Source organism: Acanthochromis polyacanthus, chromosome 18 (genome assembly GCF_021347895.1).
Source record: "Acanthochromis polyacanthus isolate Apoly-LR-REF ecotype Palm Island chromosome 18, KAUST_Apoly_ChrSc, whole genome shotgun sequence".
In the NCBI taxonomy this organism is placed as follows: Eukaryota; Metazoa; Chordata; class Actinopteri; family Pomacentridae; genus Acanthochromis; species Acanthochromis polyacanthus.
This window is the reverse complement of record NC_067130.1, coordinates 9,139,115-9,159,060: the sequence shown is the minus strand read 5'-3', so window position 1 is coordinate 9,159,060 and position 19,946 is coordinate 9,139,115. Positions and strand designations below refer to the sequence as shown.

The following is a 19,946-nucleotide window of genomic DNA, read 5'->3' as shown; positions in this document are numbered from 1 at the left end:
CCACCTTTGTGGTTCTTCTTAATCTTTTTTAGGGATGTCAGAGTCATTTTTCTGATCTTTAATTGCACTCAAATATATAATGATGTAGCTATAGTGGGTGACAAATTAGAGGAAAAACATCACGTGTTAGTAAAGCGTTGGGCGCCAGTTTCAATGTGCTTTGACAATGATTCATTGAGAATTATCTGGAACTCTGAGTGTAGAGGGATTAAATATCATTCTTCCTCCCATTTTGTGTTTTGATGAGTGCGGTGGAGAGTGCTGCCTTACTCATCAGTCCAAAATCTCCCAGTTGGGTTGAGATCTGGTGATTGTGGAGGCCAAAACAAATGATTAACATCCTACCTGTAAATGTGGGCATTGCTATCCTGGAAGAGAACACTCCCATCAGCACAGAGATGTTCCATCATGGGATAAACCTGGTTAGAACAACTTTGGATTGATTTGCAGTGCCATTCCCTTTAAAACAATTTACTTTTATTTTTCCCTATTCTGTTAAATGCTTGATAATTGCTTGTAAAATCAGAGAAAGTAATAATTGACAAATGACAATTGTTCTTTTACAATGTTTATCCAAAAAATTACATTATTTTTTTTACTGTATTTAAATCAGATTTATCATTATTTGAAAGAAAAATATGTATATGAAAGACTTAGAAATAGTAAATCTATTTTTAACAGTTGTTTTACAAATTTTCCTGATTTAGTTTTTTCTATGATTTGCTAAAGTCATAGAAAACGGTATCAATTTACATGGTGACTGTAAAGAAAACCCAAAACAAATAAATAAACAGAACCCCAGGCCACAACTGCACATAATATCTGCATCAAAAATGTGTATTTTATAATCAGTCATTTTCTCTTTTAGAATGTTTGCCTGTAAAATTACAGACAAAAATAGTTTTTTTCAGAACTATTTTTTCTTACTATTCAGCCATTTTAATGTGTTTTTTTCTGGCATTCTTGCTGCCAGAGCTTCAGCATGTTTTACCTTTTTTTTTCCTTTTTACAGTGCAGAGCCACACACGTTATCCTCAATATACGGTAAATGATTTTTTTTAAATGTCCATATGGATTAGTTTTATTCAGACAAAGGGTTAAACCACTCAATGAACAATAGGAGACATTCTGAACCGTTTAAAAAACATAGGGGCTGTTTATTCAATGCATATTACAACTTTAATGTTATTTAATGAGGTTAAACAAAGGGGCTTTGTTCTCCGTGGTGGATCAGAGTGTAGGTGTGGCTATAAGGTAGCTTTCTGATCAGAGGAGGGTGCATTTTTAATAATATCCAGGCTCTATGGATAACGTCCGAGCATCTTCGGTAATAAACAAAAGCACAACTCAAACCGGAGCCGCAGCTAGCAGCCAATCAGCGGCGAGCTCGTGCACACCGCGGCCAATCGCTGCGGCCGGGACGCTCGCGCACAGCCGTTTGAAGGCGGTGCTGCGGAAAAAGGAAAGTTTGGATCAGAGAGCGGCGGAGGGACGGAGCGGAGTAGAACTGATGTCCAGGACATAAACAGGGTTATTTTTTGTTAAAATTACGGAAAATATATGTTTTTGTTGTTCTGTAAGTAGGTGGGGATTCCTGTCAGTCTTCTGTATGTTTAGTTGTGTGTTCATAAAGCGTTAGCTCATCTCCGTCGGTGTGTTTCTGAATGATTGGTCCGTGGTTATCGATACCTCCATGGCTTTGATAGCGACCGAGCAGAGCTGCAAACTGACCGGGACCTACAGCATAGTCGGGCCGAGAAGAGACGTCCTTCACGGGCCCGCGGACAACTTCAAATCTGCCAAAATGCAGCCCAGAGAGTCGGAGTATTCAACAGATGGCCTCCCCAAAGCCTTCCTGCACAGCCTCAGGACCCTGTTTGACATTTTGGATGACGGCGGACGAGGCTACGTTCACATCTCGGAGATCGAGAGCCGCTGGCAGGGCGCAGACACCCGGGAGTTGCCGGGCGGAGTGCTGGGCTGCCTCCGGAGGGTCACCCCGCCGCATGGCTGCCTCACCTTCGAGCGGTTCGTCGCTGGGCTGCGGTACTCCATGCTCAACCCAGAGAACAGCTCCCACTTCAAGGCCCAGGCTGCCGTACACCCGCAGCTGGCTCCGAAGAAACCCGCCCCGCTGTCCACATGCAGCGTCGGGACCCGGGTGGAGAACAAGGTCCGTCCGCTGGGGCCGAGCAACGTGACGAACACCCAGCAGTACCGGGCGTCCTCCATGCAGAGCCGGGGCAGGCCGGAGGAGGGGCCCGGGTACACCGCGTGTGGACCGGTGCGGTACGGCGCGGGCTTCGAGAGGACCGGGCGGAGTTTGGAGCGAATCCCCGTCGCTCCGGAGGGTGGAGGGTGTTACCGTGCCGACCCCGGACATGCTACCAAACCAACCCAGCCTCAGCAGGGCAAGGGCCGGTCCATAGAGTCGCTTGCGCTGGAGTCACCGCAGCTCCAAAGACCGAGTAAGTGACACCACAAAAGTGATTAGTAAATGCGTGTGAATGTGTTCAGTAGGACTTGTAATGTCATTAATCCAAATGACAAAACCTGTCAAAGCCCAGATTTAAAATAATTTTACGATAATACTGATATAAACACCATGTTAACTCAGTTTATGGAAGATGCTGTCATGCAGGTTTATGCACCTTCAATCCTTTCAATTTCAGTTAAAGCTGCAATAAGCTTCACCTATTGAAGATGACATTTTGATTCATGTTTACCCTGTACAATGTTATATAATAGTGACAAATGTCAGTTTTAGTTCCCAAAGTTCAATATGATATTCTCATAATAAAATGATATACATTTGTAGTTGTAAAACACAGAAAAGCAGCACACCTGCACACTTAAGATGCTGTCATCTACAAATGTTTTGGCACATTTTTTTAACATAAATAACCTTTGACATTTGTTGTCATTTTTGTTGCTTTTGTTGTCATGCAATCTGCATCTCAAGTACTCGCATCCCACTTGAAGCCACACTTCAGCCATGCATGAGGGTATCATTTCATGCATAACTGAGCTGATAAGTCCACTGCAGTCTTACCAGCTTCATTCCCTTATTAAACTTTAATTGGGTGTGCTGAACCACGATGTCCGCACCAGACCAGTGCACTGTATATGCAGAGTTTTTGCATATCGGTATGGTAGCAGTGAAAGGAGTCTTTGCCAGAACCACGGTGAGGGTCAATAATATTTTCACGACACTCTTCTCGGACCAGTAGTGTTCTACAGTTTTAAACAGGGCCTATTTAAGGGCCTCTGCTCCAGTCATGAGTGCCCAGTTAAGTAATTGCCCTTGTTAACCCCAGGCCAGGTCAGAGATTGTGTCAGGAGCTGCAGAGATTTATCTATCTCGAGGGTTTGCCTTTTGGAGGGAGCGCGGTCTTCCCTGCCATGTCCTTCTGACTGATGGTCACTTGCATGCATTTGTTCAATTTTATTCTACCGTGGTGGATGAAGGCTGGAGGGGCTGCTACTGAGGAGATCGCTCATTATCTCGTTCATACATGCAGCCTCTCATACAGACTCACTGTTGTTCATTTTTGCTCTCACATGCTCTCGCTTTCTTTCTCTCTCTCTTACATTCTCTCAGCTAGAGTCTATCCGAGTTGGCTTCATCCCTTTACAGTGATTCCTCTCTGTAGCTATAATAAGAGTGACACTTTCACTCTCTCCGTCAAGCCCTCAGGGTCTTCACTGCTTTCACTAAGGGCAGCGTTGGTTTTCACATAGATGGGCGGTTGGATACAGAAGTTCACATACTTTTGTGTGCTTTGGACCAGTAGCAGTTTTTGGTTTGAGCGTGGCCTCTTTTGGATGACAGTGCACCTCTAAGACACCTCTGGGATGAACCTGAATCAGATGCTGACCATGACCCAGACCCTATTGCCCCAGCATCCTTACTGTACTTTACTAATGCTTTTGTGGCTGGAAAGGAGCAAAATGCTGCAAAATGTTACACCAGCTTGTTAAAAACAGAAGATTGCACGCTGTTATCGTAGCATATTAATGCCCAGAGTTTTCAAATGAGATGTTAGGTAATCAGATATGGGTGTCAAGTGTTGGTGTCCACACACTTTTGGCCATATTACAGAGTGACCAGCAGAGTTCATGCTGTAATCTCTCACATGCAGCCAAACCCTGTTGGATTAGTGCAGATTACAGCAAACAGGCCAGGGCTCGCTACAGCACTAAAATCCTCCCCAACTTCATTTTTAGATTCCTGACACCTCACTCTCTATTTTCCTGTTCCTTGGTTGAGGGGAAGCAGTGGGGTAGTGAACTTAAATCGAAATATCTGACAATAATAAATTACCACAGGGAGATGCTACAGATAGTTACCACAGAAAAACACACACTGAGATGCGCTGCAGGCATCACCACTTCATCAGATGTTCTACTGTGATGGGACAAAAACATCCGCACACAAGTATGAATGAACAAAAGAGCAGAACGGAGATTTAAAGAGAGTTGTGAGAGAAGGAGAGAAGTGGCAGGAGAAAGCTTGTTACATGCCATCTATGGAATAACCAAAAATAGGTTTGGAAGCAGCGGATTAAAGAGTCTCAACATGGGGTCTATTTAGTAGCTGTTGTGGAGATTTTTTGTTTACATAATTTTATCTTCTTTAGCAGATGAGGTTTAGCATGTGAATTTTAAACTTTTCTTTTTCAAGCTAAACACCTGTTTTGACTGTGAAGTGGACAAATATGTGGAGTTTGTCTCTATAGGGAATAAAAAAAACACGTCTGTTTGTCTTTCTCTCAGTTGCAACAAACCCACTTCAACCTAACCTGAAAGTAACTTGAAAGTAGTATCTACTACATCCTTGAAATGTTAAGTTATAAAACACCACACTTTGCTTATGGCACAGTTATTCACTTATCTTACTTTGCAGGTTTGAAAACACCAGCAGTCTTTGTCCAAATGTTTGCATTAGTGTTTCTGAGATAACATTAATCTCAGTTGATTATTGTTTGTCGTTGAGATGTATGAGATATCATCGGTGGTGTGTTTTAGAGCCTTGAGCACAAATACTTCACATATTTCCTTCTGCTCCACTGATCTCACTCTCAGCCAAAACAATCAAACAAAGGACAATGAATGGTAGCACACTTTAGGGTTTATAAGGAAGCATTTTGGTTTTGCTACTTATTCTGTGCTTCAAAATGTAAATGCTTCGCTGCATTGGTGTATTCACCATGTAATGAATGTCATCCTGCTGCTCTCTTGAAACCAGACAGCTCCCTCCTGTGGTATAAACTGGCAGCTCAAAAGCATCAGGTCAAATGTTTGTTTTGTCTCTGGTTTGTTTTCTTGCTCTTCTTTGTTTGTGTAAAATTAAATCTCACAAAAAACATGACTGAACCAACATGAAAAATGATAAAGCATATACAACACTGCATGACTTGTTTTGTTTTTAAAGTAATAAATGTCTGGAAATGTTGTTTTTTTAAGTACTTTGCCATGTTTACTATTTGGCTGTCACACAATTCTACACACTGTGAATGGTTAAATGTAAATTTAAGAATTACCTTTTTAAACTTTCTCTACCACTGTGCCATTAGAAGGTCAGAAGTCAGAAGCACACTGTATCCCTGCACAAATATTTGTGTTTGTCCTATTTACTAAATGATTAGAATGAATCGCTTTAGCAAATGTTTTTGCAGAGCATTGCACAGTGTGTTTTTGTGCTTTACTGTCATCACAGTTGTGCTTAGCAGGAATTACAGAGTGCATTCCAGACTGTGCTGAAAACGTCTGTTTCACATTTGTCCAGGTGTTGTGAAATCGGGTTTACCAAGATCTCAGAGTGAATCAGCGACGGGATTTACTGGCGGCTCGAGGCGGCACGGGCGGAGTCGGGAAGAGCAGAGGAGGCACACCATCACCAATGGAGTGGATTATGGAATGGTTTGTGCATAAACACACACGGAGTATCTTGAAGTTTTAAGACACTGTTTTTATGAAGGAATCGTGCAACAGCTGACATTTTGAAATGTCAGAGTGATGAGGGGCTGGTTTTAACTTCCCAACAGGCAGTGGTTCATATAAAGGCTGCTCCTTACAAATCAACCTTCAGAAACAAAACCTTGTTCGAAGTCACACAAAACAACATTTTAAAAAGTGTGTTTATTAAATTGTAATGTAGATCCCAAAGTTAGCAAATATGTCAAGATGAGCATTCTCGATATTTGTATTAAATGTTGCACAAGACATCCTGAATCATTTCCATTTGATAAATTTGATTTGGGTTTGAGTCCAGAAAAGGCAGCATGTTTGTTCTTGACAGAGAAAGTGGATAAAAGAGTGATTAAAGGACAAAGTAGTGTCACTTAGGGCTGGACCTGAGTATCCGAGTATCGCTATGGCGGTGTCCGGATATTAATTTTGGTATCGGAATATTCGCGTGCGAAAATATTCGGAGCTCGTCTCTTCCCTTCGCCTTTGGCCCACTTCGGCTCACCCTGCCGTGTTCGGCTCATCTCGGCTCCTCCATTCGTGTTTGTTACCCCCACCCGAATGGCCAGGTGGCTGCCGACTCTGACGTCACGCTTCACTTCGTTGCATAAACACAAGACAAGATGCTGAAGACCTCCGCTGTTGGGGAATTCTTCAGTTTAATTGAAGTCAAAACAAAGGCAAAATATGGACCTGGGAGACCAGACGAATGGATCCGAATATTCGGACTGTCTCCGCCACAAGCCCCGCCCCCCATCGGACGTTATGGGGCGGAACGAATATTCGGATATTTGTCTTTAATAGGGCCCGACTATCCGGAGGCCAGAAACCACTATTCGGGCCAGCCCTAGTGTCACTCTGTAGAAGCTTTTGCAAAGAGAATGCCATAAGATGTGAATGAAGTTGGTACAGTCAGTAAGCAGTATTATGATTTTAACCACATCCGGGCAACTTCAGATAAAGAAAGGAGAAAACTGTATGATCAGGGTTTGTTTTAAATCTAAAAGAGAGAGGATAGAGAAAAGTTTGGTTTATGTTACCACAAAAACAAATATTATTAGCGTGCGGCAGAAGTCAGTGGATTGTACTCGTGTCTTATTTAGATGATAGCTTCATTTCATTGTGGATGTTCTGATCAGGGGTGGACTGATTATCACCCTGGCTGATTATCAGATCTGATATTCAGCTTTTTTTTTTTATTAAAGATACAGTTTTTTGTTTTGTTTCTTAAGCTGAATCCTCAAAAAAAAAAAAAAAAAAAAAGAATCTAAAAATGTGCTACTTGGGCTCTGATGGAGCCACCTCTCTGTCTGATTGGTTACACGTCACAAGCCCTTCAGCAATGAACATTTGGAAAAGTCTCTTTCAGTCAAACAAATTCATTTCAACTAAGTTTTTTAATTAGTTATCATCAGTACTGGTATTGGTCCTGATAAATGAGAACTGGCCTCCCCTGATTCTCTATTTATTGTGTGATTGCTCAAGTTAAGAGAATGCTGGGTCTTTAAAATTATACTAAGTTAAAAGAAATCTAGAAGAGGTGTCCAAATTCATTTGAAACACTTGGACATTTGTTTTTTAAGACAAGATGCATACAAATGTTGTGTTCCGTTTCAAAAATAGGAGGATTTGCTGCTTTTTATTGTCCTGTATTTGGTTATTGAAGTGTTAAATGAACAAAACATGTAATTTAAATGCCACATTTCACTATATGCAATTATTTTAGATCTGTTAGTATTTTGTGCTCTTTTCTTTAGACTGGCAGATGAATTAGTAATAAAACTTTACTTTAACTTTGCACCACTTTTTGCACCGCAAAAAATGACAAACTGGAGGAGGATGTTTGACTAACTATGAAACAATGATGGATTCAGCTTTTGTTTTTAGTTTTCCGTTAGACAACACATCTCGCATTCTGGGTGACATTCAAGTGGAGCTTCTCATTGTTTTATTTGTGTTGAATTGTTTTGGAGAGCAGAGCCTCGGTGGTAAAAGACTGCCAGAGAGACACAGATCTCTTAAAGTGTGGTTGGATAAAACAAAGAAGAGAGTTAAGATCAGGAGATGTTTGCCAGAAAATGTTTTATTTATTTTGACAAGTAGAGAAACATGTATGTAAAAGGTAATCCAGTGCAGGCTTCCCCTGTTAGATGTCCCATTGGCCCACACATTCCCCTCCCATCCCTCTCACCCTGCCTCCCCCTCTCTCTGCCCCTCCCACCCTCCAGTCCGGAGCTCCTGCCTCCTCTCACTCTCCGTCTCTCCCCCTGCCTCACCATTCCTCTCTCTTCACAGCTCACCTCCTCTCCCTCTTTCTTTCCGTGTTTGTGTCGCGTCTCCGTCTCCTTCCCCCTCTTTGGGCTCTGGTGTCTGGGGAGGCTGACTGACCGACTCCCCTCCTTCTCCCTCCGTCCCTGCCCCTCTCCTCCCCCCCCCCCCCCCCCCTCCCCTCTGTCCCTCCCACCCAGGCCGACTTGGCCCACTGCTGCCCTGATGGTAGTGAGCCGGGTCGGGCCCAGGGGCCTGGTAGAAGTAGAGGACTCTCTCGGCCGGCCCGGCCCAGCCTGGACGGCTGTGTGGGCCGCCTACACCACCGTCTTCATCCCCCTCAGCAGTAGCCTCTACAGCAGCAAGGCCCTGCACTTTTTCCTCTGGGTGAGTAGAGGGGGAGAATGACGGAGAAGGAAAGGGAAGGTAGTGTTTGAGATGGGTTTGTGATGAGAATTTCAGAATTTACATCAAGTTGTGCCAGATGAGACAATACGAAGTTGTGATCTCTCTCATGTTTTAGGAATTCAGTGTGTACGGAACCAAACTCTAGAAATGATTTATCTGTACTTGTTTAAGGGACTTTGGAACATGTTTATTGGTTTATTGTGGAGCCTTGGGGTTTGCATTTGTGCCAAAACTGATCACAAACTAGTTCATTGATAGAAAGCAGTCCACAGCAATGCTTGAACTCAGTCATAAAGTGTTCAGCTAAGCAAAGCAAAGCATTAAGCTCTGGGAACTTTGGATTGGTTTGTCTTTTCTTTTACCTTTTTTTTTTTACACATTTTATAAACTTGAAGACTATTTAATTGACTAGAAACTAACTGAAAGAGTAGTTTTAGGGTTTCGTGTCTTCCCTTTAAGGTTGGCAGAACTTAAGTGACAACAGCATTCTTCTTTACGCTTTTTGTTTGACATAAGTGTTTTGAAGGTATCACATGACTGGAAACTATTTTCAGACATTTTATGAAGTTAAAAATTTAATCCAAAGAATAACTGTTACCTTCATCAGTGCAATTTCAGTGTCCTACTTAGTTACATCCTTAAACTGCCCTTGTTTTAGGCACTTTTGGACCCGTTTATTGCGCCTGACATGCTGTTGTTTTGTTGCATTTCAAGGTTCAGACCAGGTGAAGTTTGAAAGGTGGCTGTGTTGGTCTTTGTGGCTTCAGCTGAACAGCTCGTCCAGCGGGTGTCATGTTATTGTATGTGCCTGTTGTGTGTATTCATACTTTGCTCACTCAGCCAGAAGAGAGCACAGGGGCACACATGTACAGAGTTTTCCACAACCTTTAAGCCATGTGCTGCTCCGCTTCCCCTCTGTGTGTTTTCTCTCCTTTCTTTATATTGAACTGTGTTTTCCTGCCTGTGGCCCACCGCACATTCATGCAGCCTGACACCGGGTCATGCTTCATTCATTGAACCCCCTCGCTCTCTTCCTCTGTACACATTCTCTCTGGAGGCTTTTTGGGAAAGCGCACAAAAATGTTAAACAGGGTTCGATTTTGGTCTTTAAACACAGTCTGTCAGCGTACGTTCGCAGCGTGCCTCCTGGTGTATGAGCGATGATCAGTGGAATGTAGCGAGCTGCACAGAGTCGGATGGGTGGATAGAAAGATGACACACCAGGTGGCTGAATGCCAGCAATGAGGCCTGGACTGTGGCAGTGTGCCGCATGGACAGCCTGGTCAGCACAACTCAATGCTGGGCTGCAAACACACACAAACACACACACATGCATTTTCTCTCACACATCCCTCTTTTTCTTTCACAAACACACACACACACTGGGGTGGCCATAGTTGAAGTGGGTCCACTGTTTACCCCATTCTTAGGTTGCTGCGTGGTTGCTATGACGCCGGGCTGATTGCTCCTCTAAACATTGTTCAGGATGGGAGAGAGTCCAGCACAATTGGGGTGGCGCCATTGTCTCGGCCGGCACAAAAGAGAGCGCTGCAGATGCCCTCGTGAAAAGATGGGAGTTTGTCTACCACGCAGAACCAGAATCAGTCATTAGATTTAATCTTGGCATCGGTTCGAAAGCTCTTGTAGTGATGGTATGGGAAGCCTGGAAATTAAATGTTTCCTCTCTGTTTGTAACCTCAAGAGAAAGTCACTGGAGTTTGTGTTTTTTGTTCTTAACCGTGCTTTTTCTCTTTCTTTTTCCACCATGTCGCCCTTTTTCCCGTTCTTTTCCTCCTCACTCTCCTACGACTGTCCCTCCGTTTAACTTTCAACTCACGCAGCTGAAGCAAATGAAAGAGCTGGAGCAAGAAAAGGATTCTCTGCTGGCGGGCCTGGAAGTGGTGGAGCGGGCCCGAGACTGGTACCAGGGCCAAGTCCACAATGTCACAGAGAGACAGCGGCAGGTCGGCCAGAGCTCCCACTGCACGGTTAGTTCAGACACTTGTGTAAAACAACAAAAAATACGCTTACAAAACTATTATCTGGATTTTATTCTGTTTATTGATTAAGTTTCAAGCACATCTACAATACAGACGTATTATTTATTAACAGTAGAAACAACATCCACAAACTGTAAATCTTTACAACTTGATGTAAACATAAACACTAAGCATCTGGTTTTAAACAGTAGCCTCAGTAATCTATCACGTTCACTTTCAGCGTGAACTGGAGGTTGTGGGATTTCTCTTTGATTTGTTCTGAAGTCTTTTATGTTCTCTCCCTCCAGGATTTCTTCACAGAGGCCAACCAGAGTCGCATGAATGTTCTCATTCCCAAATTACAAGAGGTCAACCGCTGCCTTAATGACCTTATTTCCTGCACTGGAATGGTGAGTGTTTAACTCCCCAAAGATGCTTTTTGCTTTGTTCTGGGATTTAAGCTAAGCCAAGCATAGCTGTTCCATTGTTTCATGTGTTTTAGCCTTATTCTGTCAAAGACGTGTGAACTCAGAATATCCTAAGACCAGAAATGGATGTTTGGAGGCTGAGATTATTCAGCAAGAGCGATTTGAGAAGTTTATTTAGAATTTCTGGCTCCTGAATTTTACTGTGAAGCTTGGGCAGCTTCCATTTTAACTGGTGTAAATCCAAGCTAACCACACCTGGTCTGACTTTGATTAGGTTTTCTAACTCTGGTTCCTCTTTGTTTCCCAGCAGTCATTTCCTTCCAGCAGTTCTCAAACAGCAGCCCTCTCAGTGAACCCCCAGCCTCCAGCACCCGCTCCTCCACAAGCCATCCAGAGACTGAAGGACCAGAACCGACTCCTTACTCAGGTTCAAAACGATCTATAAATCCAAAATAACCCCAAGTCACCAAGAATAATACATATCGCCATTCTTTTTCTAGCCCTCACTCAATTTCTTTTCTTCTTTGTCTCTCAGGAGGTGACAGAGAAGAGCGAGCGGATCGCCCAGCTGGAGCAAGAGAAGTCGGCCTTGATAAAGCAACTTTTTGAGGCTCGTGCTCGTAGCGCACAAGACACCAGCACCATGGATTCCACTTTTATCTGAAAACACTCCACCCAACACCCTCATCAGCACCAAATGTCTGCTAGGAATCCCCCTAATGTGACATCAACATATCTGTGCTGGTCTGGATGAAGACGGAAGCCGACTCTTGTTTACCCGACTGACCATTTATGGCAGTGATGCACATTTTAGCCATAACACCCCAACAGCCTCAACACCCCAAACCATGCACTGCCTAGACGTGAACACTCCTGAGGGATACCCGACCTGAGTGACTTGACCCCGAGAGTCTAAAAGGTCTTTTACTTGCTGCCTTCCCGCAGAAACACTCCCTCTAAGCTGAAGAAATCAGACGGGTCTCATCATCCCATCACTCCATTTCTTGCATGATTGCAGCATCGGCAAGATCTCCACTCCCACTCGACTGTTATTTGTACTTCTGCTGCTCCGCTGCACAAGCGGCAGAAAAACACTATTGAACAGTGGGGAGGTTGTTTGTGTTGGAATAAAATGCCATATTCTTGCAAATGAAAACAAATTCTCAGCTGCATCTGCTTGCTGTGACCTATCAATTATGTTTCTTTTTTTTTTAAACTTGGTACTTTGATTTACCCATTATAAGAGACACTTTGTAATTGACTTTCAGTATTTCCTTCCCTTTAATGGTAATTACTGATCAATAACTTGTTTACCTTCTTGCTTTTTATAGTGGTCAAACCCAAACACTGAGAGAGAGGAATTACTGAAAGAGCAGCTTGTGTTATACATTAGCATGTTAAATGTTAAGACATCTCATGAGTTTATAAATGTTTTTATAACATTAAAGAAATGTGGGAGGACAGTGTACAAGCCAAGGAGATATAAAGGCAGAGATGCTTTAGAGAAAATTGGAAGTTTGCATGTAGAAGAAAGCTGTGGAGGATGAACGTGGTAGATGGTGACTGTGCTGGAGTTTGGAGACAATTCTGATGTTAAAGTCAGAAACAGCAACAGCAAAAATAAAGGTATCACTTTGGCTAGCTCATGCTGCACATCCTCTGCATGTCTTTACAGTGGATTCTTGGCATGGGTCATATTTCCAGCTCCAAATAATTACCCTCTGAAGAGATTTCAGTTTGAAACCTGGAGATTAAATGTCAGCACGGCTGTGAAAACCCATTTTGTCCTCGTACGTGTTCCTTTTTATCAGCCTGAAAGAGCGATTATTTTAGACTGTAAGAACGTTTAGCCATCCACAAGTTTACACAGAGAAGTATCTAGTTGGTGGGTGGTGGTAGAAATAAACATTGTAGTTTTATAATGCATCTATATGGTACCGCTGGGATGTTTTACTGCACATAACACAGTTATATGCTGTCCATGTCTGTTTCCCATGCACTTGTTTGATTGTACGTTTCTTTGCTGCTCAAACTAAATTACGTGTGAAACTCTTTTCCTTCTGCTTTCTATTGAGAGGACTCAAACTTCATGGAAATGTCAGAAATAAAAAATGACCAAACAGTCTTGTCTGTCGTTCTGTGGCAACTGTTTCACGAGCTTAATGTCCAATTGACTGTGCATTTGAGTATAAGACAGATGATTCTGATTCCCTTTGGGGGTAAAATATTCTACATGTTGATTCCAGGTTTTTGCAACTTTTGTAAAAAAAATAATAAAAGAAATTCTATTTTGGGCAATTTTCCCAGAACTTCACTGGAAATGTTCTTGGGAAATTTCCTGGAATTCTTCTGGGAATTTAATGCTATTTTGTGGGAATTTTTCAGGAATTTTATGGAAATTTACCTAGAATTATGTGGAAATTTTATGGGATTTTAGCCATAATTCTGTGGAAATTTCCCAAAATTTTCTGGGAGTTTTCTAGCAACTAATAGGAATTTTCCTGGAATTTTATGAGAATTTTCTTGAAATTTTATAAGAATTTTCCTGGAATTTTATGGGAATTTACCAGAATTTATGGGAATTTTCAGGAAATTTTATTGGATTTCTACAATTTCCACAGAATTTTATGGGAATTTTCTGACAACTTTACGGAAATTTTCCAGCAACTTTATGGGAATTTTCTTGGAATTTTATGAGAATTTTCCTGGAATTCAATGGGAATTTCTCAAAATTTTATGAGGATTTTCAAGGAATTTTATGGGAATTTTCTAGGAACTTTATTGGATTTCTATAATAATTCCCCCAGAATTGTATGGGAATTTTCCTGGAACCATATGGGAATATTATGTGAACTTTCCAGGAATTTTCCATGAAAGTTTCAAAGAAAAAATCAAACATTTCCAGGAAAGTTTCCATGAAAATGAGAAAGTTTTCAGGAAAGTTTATCTACTCTTTTTTGCCTGATGTAGTCCAAATGTGTGGTTTAGATTGAATGTAAAGAATCCCAGAGTTTTGTTTGTGTGAATATGATTATTTTTGGAACAAGATGCTCCATTTAGACAATTACTGGCATGTTTACATTTGCATGAAATAATGTACAATTACAATACATACAATCCATGAGGGACCACAAAGAGGGACCACGTCTGAACTTGAAGAATGACAGTAAAAGTAGATTTGTTCTTACCTGACAAGTCAACACGTTTCTCTAGGCTCTCTAGTGAGAACTTCATGCAGCAGTAGGCAGTACATGGATGTGGCTATAAAAAGTAATTTAATATAACAATAATTTATATATAAATTGTAATGTGGCTTCTGTAAGTTCCCCTTTAGCTCCATATGTGTCTTGCTTGTAGTTCCCTTGTTTTTTTTATATTTTCTTTTTGCATTTATTTTGATAGTAGCAGTGAAGAGTGACAGGGAACGGGGAGAAGAGTAGGGGGAAGATATGCAGCAAAGGGCCGCGGGCAGGAATCGAAACCCGGGCCGCTGCATCGGAGACCAGCCCCTGTACATGGGTTGCCCACTTAACCTGATGTCCAGTCGGGTTAAGTCCAGCCCACTTTTTGGAGCGATCCGGTCCACGTTTTCCTCAACTCCAGTCCACTTTCTCAATATTTTGTTTTCTTTTCCAGTGTTGCCAACTTCAAAAGAGAAATTTGGTTGTATTTGTAAGAAGATTAGCTTTGTACTGCTCCAAGGACTGAACTGTACCCTGCAGTGTCTTAACTGAGGCACTTTCCCCACGCAGCACAGTTGGCTGACTCTTCAGGTTTTCCACCTGCTGGTCCTTTTCTGAGATTAAGGCACTGTTTTTATGAAGGGCAGGCTTATCATTGTCCAACTGCTCCTTCAAGTTGTCGTCTTTTGTTGTCTGTCGTCTCGTCTCTGCTCTCTTTTCTGTCTCGTCTCTGCTCTCTTTTCTGTCTCGTCACTGCTCTCTCGTCTCTGCTCTCTACTCTCTCGTCTCTGCTCTCTTCTGTCTCATCTCTGCTCTCTTCTGCCTGGTCTCTTGTCTGGTCCAGTTCACGTTTTCCTCAACTCCAGTCCGGTCCACTTGTTGGAACGATCCGGTCCACGTTTTTATCAACTCCGGTCCACTTTTTGGAGCGATCCGGTCCACGCTTTCCTCAACTCCAGTCCGGTCCACTTTTTTAGATCGATCCGGTCCACGTTTTCCTCAACTCCAGTCCGATCCACTTTTTGGAGCGATCCGGTCCACGTTTTCCTCAACTCCAGTCCGGTCCACTTTTTTGAGCGATCCGGTCCACGTTTTCCTCAACTCCAGTCCGGTCCACTTTTTGAGCGATCCGGTCCACGTTTTCCTCAACTTGAGTCCGGTCCACTTTTTTGAGCGATCCGGTCCATGTTTTCCTCAACTTGAGTCCGGTCCACTTTTTGGAGCGATCCGGTCCACGTTTTCCTCAATTCCAGTCCGGTCCACTTTTTGGAGCGATCCGGTCCACGTTTTCCTCAACTCCAGTCCGGTCCACTTTTTGGAGCGATCCGGTCCACGTTTTCCTCAATTCAAGTCTGGTCCACTTTTTGAAGCGATCCGGTCCATGTTTTCCTCAACTCCAGTCCACTTTCTCAATATTTTGTTTTCTTTTCCAGTGTTGCCAACTTCAAAAGAGAAATTTGGTTGTATTTGTAAGATTAGCTTTGTACTGCTCCAAGGACTGAACTATACCCTGCAGTGTCTTAACTGAGGCACTTTCCCCACGCAGCACAGTTGGCTGACTCTTCAGGTTTTCCACCTGCTGGTCCTTTTCTGAGATTAAGGCACTGTTTTTATGAAGGGCAGGCTTGTCATTGTCCAACTGCTCCTTCAAGTTGTCGTCTTTTGTTGTCTGTCGTCTCGTCTCTGCTCTCTTTTCTGTCTCGTCTCTGCTCTCTTTTCTGTCTCGTCACTGCTCTCTCGTCTCTGCTCTCTACTCTCTCGTCTCTGCTCTCTTCTGTCTCATCTCTGCTCTCTTCTGCCTGGTCTCTTGTCTGGTCCAGTTCACGTCTTCCTCAACTCCAGTCCGGTCCACTTGTTGGAACGATCCGGTCTACGTTTTTATCAACTCCGGTCCACTTTTTGGAGCGATCCGGTGCACGCTTTCCTCAACTCCAGTCCGGTCCACTTTTTTGGATCGATCCGGTCCACGTTTTCCTCAACTCCAGTCCGATCCACTTTTTGGAGCGATCCGGTCCACGTTTTCCTCAACTCCAGTCCGGTCCACTTTTTTGAGCGATCCGGTCCACGTTTTCCTCAACTCCAGTCCGGTCCACTTTTTTGAGCGATCCGGTCCACGTTTTCCTCAACTTGAGTCCGGTCCACTTTTTTGAGCGATCCGGTCCATGTTTTCCTCAACTTGAGTCCGGTCCACTTTTTGGAGCGATCCGGTCCACGTTTTCCTCAATTCCAGTCCGGTCCAGTTTTTGGAGCGATCCGGTCCACGTTTTCCTCAACTCCAGTCCGGTCCACTTTTTGGAGCGATCCGGTCCACGTTTTCCTCAACTCCAGTCCGGTCCACTTTTTGGAGCGATCCGGTCCACGTTTTCCTCAATTCAAGTCTGGTCCACTTTTTGAAGCGATCCGGTCCACGTTTTCCTCAACTCCAGTCCGGTCCACTTTTTTGAGCGATCCGGCCCACGTTTTCCTCAACTCCAGTTCGGTCCACTTTTTGGAGCGATCCGGTCCACGTTTTCCTCAACTCCAGTCCGGTCCACTTTTTTGAGCGATCCGGTCCACGTTTTCCTCAAATCCAGTCCGATCCACTTTTTGGAGCGATCCGGTCCACGTTTTCCTCAACTCCAGTTCGGTCCACTTTTTGGAGCGATCCGGTCCACGTTTTCCTCAACTCCAGTCCGGTCCACTTTTTTGAGCGATCCGGTCCACGTTTTCCTCAAATCCAGTCCGATCCACTTTTTGGAGCGATCCGGTCCACGTTTTCCTCAACTCCAGTCCGGTCCACTTTTTTGAGCGATCCGGTCCACGTTTTCCTCAACTCCAGTCCGGTCCACTTTTTTGAGCAATCCAGTCCACGTTTTCCTCAACTTCAGTCCGGTCCACTTTTTTGAGCGATCCGGTCCACGTTTTCCTCAACTTGAGTCCGGTCCAGTTTTTGGAGCGATCCGGTCCACGTTTTCCTCAACTTGAGTCCGGTCCACTTTTTGGATCAATCCGGCCCATGTTTTCCTCAACTCCAGTCCACTTTCTCAATATTTTGTTTTCTAGCCCAGTGTTGCCAACTTCAAAAGAGAAATTTGGTTGTATTTGCAAGAATACCTTTGTCCTGCTCCAAGGACTGAATCTTACGCTGCAGTGTCTTAACTGAGGTACTTTCCCCACGCAGCACAGTTGGCTGACCCTTCAGGTTTTGAGATTAAGGCACTGTTTTTATGAAGGGCAGGCTTGTCATTGTCCAACTGCTCCTTCAAGTTGTCGTCTTGTCTCTGCTCTCCTGTTTCTGCTCTCTTTTCTGTCTCGTCTCTGCTCTCTTCTGTCTCGTCTCTTGTCTGCTCCAGTCACTCCACTTTTTCCTCAACTCACCAGCCAGAGACCTACCATATCAAACAAGCCCTGTAAGCTACAATGTAAAACCTCTATTACTCAAACTTGTTTTCCAGCACATCCCACAGATGCTTCATGCTTTTTCATGTTCCTCTGAAGAGTGTCCAGATTCATGTGTCTGAAAGAAACCACTGCAATGAAAATCACATCACGAATGCACTTACAAACTGCTTTTATCAAACATGAACCAAACAAAAACAACAATCAAAACACATAAAAATAAAGACTTAATCACCACTCCATATATCCATGGGATAACAGAACCAATATAAGACAACAAAACTCCAACAGCTATTAGTCCATCCCAAACACAGAATACAACTGGACAATAAATATAATATCATCTACAAAATACTGTGCAAATCATATAAAGAAACAGGCAAATCATTCCAAACAATAAGAAAAGAACACCAAACACAGTGTTAAAACTGGACACCACAGAATAGCACAAAAACAGAAAGCCAAACAAGAAAAAAAAAAATCATGGATCACTGCAGAACACATAACCACATTATGGACTGGGACAGGGGAAGAATTATAGCCTCAGACAAACAAACAGCAACAATGGATCAAGGAAGCCTTGAACCATGAACCAGGACAAGGGGACCTACATCCTCTCACATACCTGGGAGACCACCAGACAGCAGGAGGCATGGTCAGTTTGACAGATCTGTCAAACCGGCCACATGATAAAAAGGACACATGAGCAAACATCAGATGACACTGAAGAAAACAGCAGAGGCTGTCAAAACGTGTCAGCAAGGTAGCACAACTCTTTCTGAATTGTCAGCTTTAAATAAGTAACACTATTGCAATGAAGGCATCTGGGTTAATATATGATTGACAGACTTTTTGTATCATAGTTGAAATTTTTGCTGATTTCACGTCTAAAATCAACATGGCCACCTATAACCAAACACCACATGGCATTTTTACAGAAAGACTCTTCCAAAATATTATATACAATTGAGAAAAAAATAAGATAGATAAGATAAGATAATCCTTTATCATATCAAATAAAAGTTATTCATAAAGATACTGTGGTTTTTCTAATGGTTACTTAGTTGAAAGTGATAGAAATGGTTATTTTCTTTTTAAAATTTGATATATCTCCATAAAAGAAATACCTATCATGATTATCTGAACCTAATCAAAACTACTTTTGAATCAGCTCATTTTATTATTGTTCAACTAATTTGAAGGTGGTTGTTATTAAATTCAGACAATTATTTAGTTGACATTTTAGTCACATCCAGTGCTTTTTTATTAATAAGGGATTGTTTCCATAATAAAGAATTATGGAATTTGTAAAGACATGATCACAATGAACAAAAAATATTACACTTTAAAAAAAATACATATGCAAGATACATCCCATGGACTTCAAAAGTCACTCAATTATACATTGACCCGTCTACATAACTTACAACAGTAATCAGGTTGGCAAGTCATGTCAGAGTGGCATCCACATGTTGCTCAAAGTTTCCCAGCAGAACATATCACAGATCCCACATTTCATTCTCCTGTCTCCTTCTAAAGGACACACAGCACATACACCTGACCACCCACATGATTTGAAAGAAAATATGATTCATCTGCTCCATTGCCTCCTGTCCTGTGCTGATGTGCCCACTGCATGCACCTTAGTGGTTTATAGGAGTCAATACATTTCTATGGAGACACAAATACCTCTTCATCATAGCCAGCATTAAAGTTTTCATCAGTTTGTACAACAGAAGCTCCTCTATGTTCCACACATTCATCAGTGAGCCTTTGGTGGTCATTTTCCCGTCTCGGTTTGGTGGTACTATCTACTGCATATTGAGAACATCCCATAAAATCTGCAATTTTTGACCCAGTAGTCTAGCCATTGCCATTTCCCCTTAGATTGTTCTCATTTTTGCAGCTCCCAACACATCAGCTTCAAATATTATCTGTTCACTGACAGCATAACACATCCCAGTGATGATGAGATTATCATTGTTATCCACCTTTCACTGGTTTTAAAGGATAACTGTGTAGGATTTAAAGTGATCTATTAGCAGAAATGGAATACAGTATCCATAATTACAGTTTGATTTGTATATCATGAAGCCACAATTTATCATAGGGTAAATTGTGCAGTTCACCAAATTACTTGTCATTATGAATGGTGTTTTTGTTTGCTTAGACTGAGCTCTGCATATTTAGACAGGGCGGTCCATTTGCGCAGAGCCCGTCACGTTGCACTGTCATGTTTCTGCAGTAGGCCCAGAGCAGATCAACCAAACACTGCTTCCACAGAATGTCTCACGTTTTTCCATTGAATTATGTGCAGGAGACTTGATAGGTGC

At 42.6% G+C, this 19,946-nt stretch overlaps 1 protein-coding gene across 1 annotated transcript; it reads left to right on the top strand.

Annotated features, from left to right (window-relative positions):
• Positions 1–1,481: 1,481 nt before the first annotated feature.
• sapcd2 (suppressor APC domain containing 2) lies at positions 1,482–13,175 on the top strand. The gene is made up of 6 exons (XM_022197992.2): positions 1,482–2,468; positions 5,789–5,922; positions 10,488–10,634; positions 10,934–11,035; positions 11,361–11,480; positions 11,589–13,175. The coding sequence occupies exons 1-6, from the start codon at positions 1,694–1,696 to the stop codon at positions 11,715–11,717; spliced, it is 1,407 nt and encodes a 468-aa protein (XP_022053684.2). The 5' UTR covers positions 1,482–1,693; the 3' UTR covers positions 11,718–13,175.
• The last annotated feature ends 6,771 nt before the right edge of the window (positions 13,176–19,946 follow it).